At 62.1% G+C, this 10067-nt stretch overlaps 1 protein-coding gene across 1 annotated transcript; it reads right to left on the reverse strand.

Moving 5' to 3' along the window:
- Positions 1-711: 711 nt before the first annotated feature.
- Positions 712-5688, reverse strand: ETV3L (ETS variant 3 like). The gene is made up of 6 exons (XM_046904066.1): positions 5605-5688; positions 2908-2976; positions 2486-2723; positions 1724-1880; positions 1537-1639; positions 712-1205 (listed from the first exon to the last, which is right to left on the reverse strand). The coding sequence occupies exons 1-6, from the start codon at positions 5672-5674 to the stop codon at positions 712-714; spliced, it is 1131 nt and encodes a 376-aa protein (XP_046760022.1). The 5' UTR covers positions 5675-5688.
- Positions 5689-10067: the final 4379 nt, after the last annotated feature.

Here is a 10067-nt window from a genome sequence, read left to right on the forward strand (position 1 = left end):
GACTCAATGGGTACCCGGATATGGGACACCCATGGGGACAGTGCAGATTTGGTGACTTGAAGTGGTCAGAGCCTGTTTGGGGAACCTATGGGGACAGCAGAGATTTGGGGACCCACAGGGACAGCCTCAGTACTGCGGACCCATAGACGAATCCCGGCTATGGGGTACCCCACATCCTGGTGGCACCCATCGCATCCCAATGTTGAGGTCACTTTGCAGATCTTGGGGTTCCTTTTTGGTGTGTCCCAGGAGTCACCCCAAGCCCCCACCAGCCCGGGAGCCCCACGGGTATGCTGTGCCACACAGGGATGGTGAATGGGGCACAAAAGCCCCAAAATGGAGAGTTGGGGAGGGGCTCCAGCTGCCTCCCTCCCTTCCCCCCCCCCCCCCCTTTTCCCTCTGCAGATTTCCCAGCAGGGAAAATGGAAAAGTGAAAATGAAAATGAGCTGGGGCCATTTTCCAGGAATTCCTGGTACCGAGCAGTGGCTGCTGGGATCGTCCCCCCAAAGCCCTTCCTCCCCACCCCCCAAACTGTGCCCCACATCCCCTTTTGCATGGAGGGGTCCCAGCAACAGACCCCGGAGGGCCTGCGGTGACGGCGGCTTTGGGGTGCTGCCAGCAAGACAACCACAGCCCTCTGCAAACCGCTTTATTTCCATCCGTGTGGGTGGTTTGGGGTCTGGGGGCCGCCGTGCCCCCGCACACCCACCTTAGGGTGGCTGCAGAGGCCAGCCGGGTGGCTGGGGGGGCACAGCACGCTGTGAGGGGGTGAAACTGGTGGGGGACAGCCTGCTGCTGCCCTTTTCCCTGCCCTCCAGCTGCAGCTTCACCCTCTGTGCCATGGCTGTGCCACGCTGGCCTTCATCCGCCTCCTCCTCCTCCTCCTCCTCGCCGTCCTCCCCGGGATGCTCGCCCATGAGCCCCCCCCCGGCCATGGCGTGGCCACCGAGAAGCCCAGGGGGGCAACGGGGGCCCAGCGGGAACGGCTCTGATTTGGGGAGCTCCATGGGAGAGGGGGCTCCCAGCTGGGGGGGCAGCAGCGGTGTGGGGTGCGGTGGGGGGTGCAGGATGGGGAAGGGGGCCCATTCCCGCAGCGGGGGGGGCAACAGTGGGCAGGGGAAGGCAGCCAAGCGGGGGAACTCCTCGGGGCCCCCCAGGCGGCAGCAGGAGCCCCCCATGCACGGGGGGGACACGGAGCTCAGCCCTGCGAGCGGCAAACAGACAGAGCCCCGTGAGAGCCTCCAGGTGCTGAGAACCCCGTGTGCACCCCCACAGCAGCACCCATGGCCCCCCCTTCTCCCTTCTGCAGCCACTGGGTGCTGCTGTGGGACCGGCAACGGCTGCGGCCCCGCTTGCACTGGGCCCCGTGCCTGCACCCAGGTGGAGAGCTGCGGCACCCATTGGCCCCCAGCACCCATTGCTCCCCAGCAACTATTGCCCCTGACCCCCACCAGTGACCACCATTATTCCCAGGACAGGCACACCGTGTGTGTCCCTTGCCTGGTGCACGTGGACCATCAGTGCCCCACACTTACGGGACTTCTCCGGTGCCTCAGGGAGCAGTGGGTGCCGGGGACCTCGGTGCCAGCCCAGCGGCTCTGCCAGCGCCCGCCGGCTCAGCAGCGCATTCTGCAGCAGCTGTGGGGGGACAGATGGGGGACGTGACAGCAGTGGGGATGAGCAGCTGTCCCCAGGGCTGTCCTCGCTGTTCTGGGACTCTACCTGGCTCGGCAGAGAGGGGGGAACAGCGCCCGCCAGCAATGGGGGGCAGCGCAGGTCCCACAGCGGGCAGTTGACGAAGATGAGTTTGCTGAAGTTGAACTTGTAGGTGAAGCGTTTGCCCTTGGTCTTGTGCAAGATGCGCTTGTTGTAGTAATACCTGGGGGGGATGATGGGGTGTTAGCAGCATGGATGGAAGGATGGAGGGATGGAGAGATGGATGGAGGGATGGATGGAGGGGTGGATGGATGGAGAGAGGGAGGGAGAGATGGACATATGGATGGACAGAGGGATGGGTGGATGGAGGGAAGGAGGGAGGGATGGAAGGATGGATGGAAGGAGGGAGGGAGGGAGGGATGGATGGAGGGAGGGATGGATGGAGGGAGGGATGGATGGAAGGGATGGATATAGGGAGGGAGGGAGGGAGAGATAGACATATGGATGGATGGATGGGTGGATAGATGGACGGATAGATGGAGGGAGTGAGAGTGAGATAGACATACAGATGGATGGATGGGTGGATGGATGGAAGGAGGGGTATATGGATGGACAGATAGATGGACATGCAAGATCTTTGCATAAAGTCCCCCCCCATCACAAGCTGAGAAACAGGAGAACCAAGAGCTCCCAAACCACATCCCCACTGTCCCACTGTCCCCATGCAGGTGGGCTGCATGGAGGGGGGGTCAGGGCCGGGTGTTCCTACAGCACCACATCCCCGATGGCTCTCCATGTCCCCAAGGGCTCTCCGTGACCCGGCAGCACCTGAGAGCTCGGCTCAGCTTGTCGTAGTTCATTTGGGGCTTGCACTTCCTCCGGCCCCACAGCCGTGCCACCTCGTCGGGGTCCTTGATGACAAACTCCCCGTACTCGCCCTGCTGCCAGGCAATGACATGGCGGAACTCCTCCTTCTGCAGCAGCTCCAGGATGAAGTGCCAGAGCTGGATCTGCCGTGAGCCAGGGCTGGACTCGGCCTTGTATGCCCAATCTGGGAAGGCAAGCCCTGCAGGGTGGGCAGCAGCTTAGAGCCCCAGGATTGAGGACATCACCCCCTCCCACATCTGGGCTGTGCCCAGGGATCACAGCCATGTCCCCAGCCCAGTAGGCAGCCTGTGGGTCTGTGGGGAGGACCACGGTTCATGCAGGATGGTCCCAGTTGCTCCCAGTTTGGCTGTGCTGGTGCTCACCTGGTACCCAGTAGGAGCCGGGCAGGGCAGGCAGCCCCGGGGTCACACAGCCACACTGCATGCTGCAGCCTGAGGGCAGAAAGCAGAAGGGTCATGGGACGAGACAGCATCAGAGGATACATCCAGCACCAGGGGATGCTCCCAGCACTGGGGATGCTCAGAGCACCACGGGTGCACCCGGCACTGAGGATGTACCCAGCATCAGAGAATGCTCCCAGCACCAAGAGATGCTCCCAGCACTGGGGATGCACCCAGTACTGGGGATACATCCAGCACAAGGGCTGCTCTTTGCACTGGGGATGTTCCCAGCACCAGAGGATGCTCCCAGCACTGGGGGGCTGTAGAAGCAGGAAGGACAGGTGGATGGAGGTGGCACCCTGCACACTGGCAGGTGCAAACCCTCAAAATTCACCGTTCCTTCCCTCTTTCAGGAGCATCCAGGTGAGAGCAGAAAGCACGGCCCCTCCAGTCCCCACGGCCACATCCTGCCCCACTCACCTGCAGCACCATCAGGGATTCGGTCCCAGGCAGTAGCACGTGGACAGGAGCGAGAGAAAGCATCTGAGGGTCTTAGGGAGAACCACCTCCATATATACAGGGAGGGGTGGGTAGAGAGTAAATCTTCTTACCCCCGGCAGGAAGCAAGAAATCGCTGGAAGGGTGCAGGGGGAGCACCCCACACCCAGGGGCTGCGGCTCACACTCCCCCTTTGCTCTATGGGAGGGGGGAACTGGGGGCACGGAGCAACCCCGTGCCTGGTGGTGCCCGTGGTTTATTTGAGGGTGAAGTGAGATGGGGTGAAATAAGGAGAAAGAGGCGATGGCAGCACTGGGAGGTGGTGGTGGTGGCCCTTTTTTGGGCTGTGGGTTCCACATCAGCTCCGGCGCCATCCCAGGAGGGTAAATAGAGCCGGGGCAGCGCGGGCTGTTTGGATTCGAGCAGAAATGCAAACAGGCCCCTGAGAACAGCAGATACAAAGGGCAGGAGGCGAAGAACCGCCCCGAGGGCTCACTCGGCACCGAGCGGTTATGAAAATGCCTCTTGCCTGTTCTTCCCTTCTTGTTTGCTCTCCTCATTTGCTTTGCTCTCCCCGCTCCTTTATTCTCCCTCATTAGCGAGCGCCTCGCCGCCGCTTTCATGTCTCTGTGGTCCCCGTGCCAAGGGCTGTGGGTCGGGGCTCCCCGGCTGGGCTGAGCCCTTTGGGACCCCTGGGCCTGGGAGTGTCACCCGGAGTGCCCCCCCTTTGAGATGAGGGACGCCTGGAGCAGGAAGGGAGGGAGGTGATGGGCTCTCAACTGGGGCTGGGGTCCCATTGCGCTGCCCAAGGGGCACAAGCACTGAGGTGTCCCTGGGATGGGGACACAGCGCATGGTGCCAACCTCATGGGACAAACTCATGTCTGTCTGAGCTGAGGTCTGTCCAGGTTGGGGTCTGTCCTCGCTGGGATCTGGCTGGATTCCTGCCCCTTTATCTCTCCCAAATCCTGCTCCAATCCCCTTATCTTGCTCAGCCCTCCCGGGCATCGCGCGGAGCAGGCGGAGGTGAAGGGGCTGTTTGTTTAAAAGCATTAATGCTATTAAAACAAGCGGCTTAGGGGCCATCGGAAAAGCACGGAGCTGAGGGTCTGAGTGGGGCGGGTGGGGGGCCCATTCCAGGTGTGGGGCAGGGAGAGGGGCTGCCCACCCCATCCACAATAGGTGTAAAACATCACCACCACCCCCTGGAGATGTGCCCCAGTTTCCCGGTGCCAGAGTCCCAGCACTGCTGAGTCGGACCCCAGCCCCAAAACCGGGCTCCGGTGCTCACAGTGCTGTTCCTCCTTCCCCCCCTCTCCCCTCGCTCTCCTTCCATTCCCTCCGTCTCCAGAGGCTATGGGATTTAAAAGGTTTTGTACCGTGGTCAAACAGAAACCCTAACCGGGGAGGGACGCCGCGGACAGGGTGAAGGTCACCACGGAAAGGCAAAGTCCTGGCAAGGGGACGGGGACAGGAGCTCAGCACGGCCCCAGCAGACAGAGCAATGCCCTCCCCATCCCTGCTCTGTCCCCGCTGCAGGAGGTGCTGCAGGAATTCAATGCTGAGTCGTTAACGAACCCTTCCCGCAAAGCAAAGCTGGGACGGGAGCGATGCTGGGGCACCGTGCAGGGCAGCCCCGGTCAGGATGCGGGCACGGGACAGGGACAGGGGACAGAAGTGGTCTGGGAGCATCCCTGCAGCCCAAGAACTGCTGTGACAGCGCCCTGCCAGGATGCGGGATGGGATATGGGCCGGGATGCAGGATGAGATCTCGCTGCTCCATCCCCTGAGCCCGTTCCTAATCCCCAAAGCTCTTTGAGGTTTTCCCTCACTGCTTAAATCCGCTTCGGTGCAGGCAGCGAGCCGGGTGGATGCGAGCAGTGCGGGACGCTCAGCCGGGGAGAACCACCCCCCAAATTTCCCTCTTTTCCCCGTTCCCCCCTTTCTCTCTCACAGTTCAGCCAGCAGAGAGATGCAGCCCACCTGGAAGTTCCCTGCGGGGCGAGACCTTGCTCTGCAGCCATCAGTGACCAACTGAGGCCGAAGGCACAGAGCAGCCTCGGCAGCACGAGGCCACCAGCGACCCCAAACACCCACCATCACCCTGGGGACATCCCAGCACGGGGACGGCAATGGGACGGGTGCGGGACATTGGGGTTGGGACCCCTCGATGCTCTCTTACCTCCCGGCTGCTGCGCTGCGTCCGCCTCCCCCGGGCGCTCCCCGCCACTGTCGCCCCCGACCCGATGCATTTCGTCGCGTGCGGCGTTGGGGTTACTTAAAATGAAAACCCAGTCCTCGGCGCTCCCGGGAGGGCGGCCGTGGCTGCGAGACAATCGCGTTAACCCCTCACCGGCCACAGGCTGCCGACCGCTGCTGCTGCCCGACCGCGGCTCCCCCCATCCTCCTCCTCCTCCTCCTCCTCTTCCTTGCGGGCAGTGGGGCTGCTCAAGGCCCCCTGCACCCAGCCCGGGGGTCACACCCAGCCAGGCCCAGGGCAGGGAGGCGGTGGAGGAGTGGGTGGATGGGGTGTCTGGGATGGAGCTCTCCATCCCTAGAAACCCCCTCGGAGCCGCACAACCCAGTGTGGAGCATAGAGGCACCAAAAATGCCGACACCTGCTGCAGTGAGCTGCTCTGATCTCACTCCAGCCCCATTCCTCTCTCCAAGCTCTCTGAACCGGGACAACAAGGTGCAGGAGATGCTATTGCCCCATAGCACATCCCTGTGGGACACTCCATGGCCCAGCAGCAGTGTGTGGGGACAGCAGGGCTGGACTCAGCCACCAGTTCTGTCCCATTAGCACAAGGTACCCAGTGCATCCCCATGGGATGCTCCACGGTGCAGCACTGGGAAATGCATGGGGATATGCATGGGGATATGCATGGGGATATGCATGGGGATGCTGGAGCTGGGCACTGCTAGTGGCTCCTTTCCATTGGCACCAGGTGCTGGATCCCTGCAAGCACACGGGGGATTGTGCCCACCCCACACTGCCGTTGGTACCGGGGGTGTCCCCAGCACCCCAGTGGGCTCAGCTCAGGCGCAGGCAGCGGGCAGCCGCCTCCTGATCAGGATGGGAGAAGCAGCGCCGGGGAATTAAATTCTGGGGTTGTTTTCTGGTTAAATCAACCGAGGCTAACGTGATGGAAAGCGGTGTGAGGGGGGGTCCGGCCAGACAGCGAGACATGGGGCTGGGTGCAGGGATGGGTGCAGGGCTGGATGCAGAGCTGGATGCAAGACTCGGTGCAGGGCTCGGTACAGGGCTGAATGCAAGGCTCGAAGCAGGGCTTAGTGCAGGGCTGGGTGCAGGGCTCGGTGCAGGGCTGGGTGCAGGGCTCAGTGCAGAGCTCGGTGCAGGACTGGGTGCAGGGCTGGATGCAGGGCTCAGTGCAGGGCCCGGTGCAGGGCTGGGTGCAGGGCTGGGTGCAGGGCTCAGTGCAGGGCTGGGTGCAGGGCTGGATGCAGAGCTGGATGCAAGACTCAGTGCAGGGCTCAGTACAGGGCTGGATGCAAGGCTCGATTCATGGCTTAGTGCAGGGCTGGGTGCAGGGCTGGATACAGGACTCAGTGCAGGGCTCAGTGCAGTCCTAAGCCCAGGGCTCAGCACTGCAGCACCCACAGCTCCGTGCCGCCCGCTCGATCCCTGCCGGAGCCAGACGGACGCGCCTGGGCAGCACATTGGCGGCGGTCGGGTGGAGCCCGCGTGTTTCTTGCCGATCCAGGAGCTTGCTGTGAGTGCCCACCCATTGCGACACCCTGAGCACGGAGGCAGCGTGCCAGGGCCCCGGGCGCTGTGTGTTTGCCTACCAAAGCACTGTGCGGGCTCGGGCTCCTTTGCTTTCCCTGCCCTTAATTGGGAGGAATTGCCCGGGCGGCGCACGGGCTGTTCAGACATGAAGGGCTCCGGGGAGAGCAGCACTGTGTGATGGGGAGTGCGGTGCCAGGAGCAGGGCTTTGCCCAGAGCCATGCTCCCAGTCCAACCCCAATGGCTGCCGATGCACACCCAATGTCCCCGTCCCATGGGGTGCAGCCCCTGGGGTCAGCGTGGCACTTCTCATGGGTTAAACCCCCCCCTTTCCAGGAGACTTCGTATTAAAATAACAACAAAGAAGAGGTGGGGTGGGAGAGCAGAGAAGTAAAGGCTGTTGATGGCCTCAGTGGATGGGGTGAGGGATGGGTGCCCATGAATTGGGGCTGTCCAGGGTTCGGGGCAGCAGGGAGAGGGGAATGGCCATAAGCATGGAAAGCAATGGCAAAGAGAAGGGAGAAGTGGGATGTGGGCAGGGAACCACTGGGTAAAGGGGAGCGGGAGAGAGAGGAGCAGAAGGATGGAGATGGAAGGAGAGAGGCAGCTGCAAGAGGAGGACATGGAACCCTGAGGTGGAAAGAGAGAGGGATGGGAGAAATGGCAGAGAAGGAGTGAGAGAGGAGGGAGGAAAGGAGAAGGGGAGGAAGGGGCGGCTGCGGGGCCGGGGCCGGGAGCAGCACGCGGCAGCACGCAGCAGCGCACGCTCGGCTCCGGTCACCGAAGCCTCTTCACGTCCCATTAGCGGCAATGGAAGGTGACAGCTGCGGATCGATAACAATCGCAGCAACAGACTCCGTGTAATAAACCCATCTCGCTCACATCGCCGCACCCCGGCCCCATCCGGCGCAGCGTTGGGTCCCGGGCTCAGCCCTCCTGCAGTGCTGGGGGGGGGTGGTGGGGGGGGGGGCTGCAGTGCCCGGGGCTGTTTTCATGTCCCGATGCAGAAGAGGGATGGAAGGAGGCAGAGAGAGGATGGTGGAGAGTTGGGGTTGCATTGCATCTGTGGGAGCATCCTGAAACCACCCATGAGGGCTTTGGGGAGGAGAGGCCATGAAGACCCCTAGGGGTGGGATGAGCCCCATTCCACCCCCCATCCCCCAGCAGCAGCACCTCTGCACGTGATGGGCTCTGTGCAAAGGGCTGAGCAGAGCTGGAAAGCAAACAGGAGAGGCACAGGCACCCTTTGTGGGGAATTCCCATCTGTGTGTGAGCATCCCCTGCACCGGGCATCCTTCTGCACAGCCCTAAAAGGGTGGAAGGCTTGGGGGCCCGAGCTATCCCCTTCATGGTATCAGGATTCCTCACCCCATAGGGATGCTTCATTCCGTGGACTGCATTCTGCAGCATGCACTGTGACCACCCCAACTGCTGCAGGGAGGACCAGAAGGTACGTGGGGTGCTGGGTGGGGGTTTGGGGCCATTTTCCAGGCCCCCCTTTCCCCCCCCCCCCCCCCTCCCGTTGGTCCTCTATGCGGAGCGGAGCGAGAGCAGATAATGCAGCAGCCAAATGAGAACTGAGATAAAGCAATTACCTGATCAATACGGGTGAAATTGAGTAATCTAACAGATCAATAGCGCCGTCCCTCCCGCCCTGCGCCCGGGCTGCGCGCGAGCGGCTCCGCACCGCCGGGACCCACGGAAGAAGGGGTCAAGGAGATGGGAAGGAGCAGAGGGAGAGAGCCCACCAGCTCCCTGCTGCTGCTGCAGTGAGTCCCCCTTCGAGGGGATTGCTCTGGGGATGGGATGGGGACGCACAAACCCCGGGGTCCCCCTCCTTTCCCCCCCCTCCAACCCCAAATCCATGCACTCTGTTGGGTTGCAGCGCGTGCAGAGCAGGGCTGGGGGCTTTCCCATCACCCCTGAAGGCTTTGAACTCCTATTTTGGCTGTGGTGGTGTTGGGGAGGAGGGGGGGAGCACCTGGCGGGAGCTGTAATCAGCTTTGCCATCAGCTCCACGCTCCCAAAGAGCCGCTGGGGCAGCGCTGGAAAATTACCACTTTGATTTTACTGGAAGTTTCTAAACACTGAGCTTCGGTTTTCCAGCTCAGGCCCAAACCTCCCCTATTTTCCCTGGAAAGCAGACAGAGCTGCTTCAGAGGAACCGTCAGCAGAGCTGGGAAAGGGGCTCCTTTAATCACAGCATTGGAAAAGCGTCTGCAGAGCCGCAGTTCTCCCTTTAATCAGGAGTTGGAAGAGCGGCTGCGGGGCTGCAGCTTTCCCTTCGCTTCTCAGGGCTGCTTTCCGTGCAGGGGGAGCAAAGCATCGCCCCAAAGCACACCCCGATTTTGGGGGTTGTCTCCCACCTCCCCCATTGCTGCAGCTCTGAAAAGGCAGCGCCGGGTTTGGATGGGAGACGCTGCTCTCCAACCGCCCCCCCCCCCCCAACCTTTATCTGCCAGCTCTATGCCGGCGTATGGAAACATTTTCTGCTTTGGATCTCACGAAGCAAACAGACGGAGAGAAATATTGGCAACGGGAGGCTGAGTGAGCTCCCAAACAGGACCGGTCTGTGCAGAGTGCTGGAACACCCCAAGCGTTGGCCCCACAACTGCAATGGGAGCAAAGCAGGCACGGAACCGCAGCGTTGGGGTCGGGGATGCAGCAGCACCCAACTGCTGGCACGGGAAGAGAGCAGCCAGGATTGGCCCCAGCGCACGCGGCACCGGGATTAATCGGTGCTTGATTCAATATGCGCTTCTCATCAGGTTAATTGGGCATCAAAGGAAGGGAGGAGAAAGCCACAGGGCCGTCCCAGTTGCAGAACAGCAGCGGTGCAGCACGGGGCCGGGCGCCAGCAGCCCCTAATCCGCCCCTGACACACACAGATCCCTCT

The sequence above is a fragment of the Gallus gallus genome, chromosome 25 (genome assembly GCF_016699485.2).
Source record: "Gallus gallus isolate bGalGal1 chromosome 25, bGalGal1.mat.broiler.GRCg7b, whole genome shotgun sequence".
Lineage (NCBI taxonomy): Eukaryota > Metazoa > Chordata > Aves > Galliformes > Phasianidae > Gallus > Gallus gallus.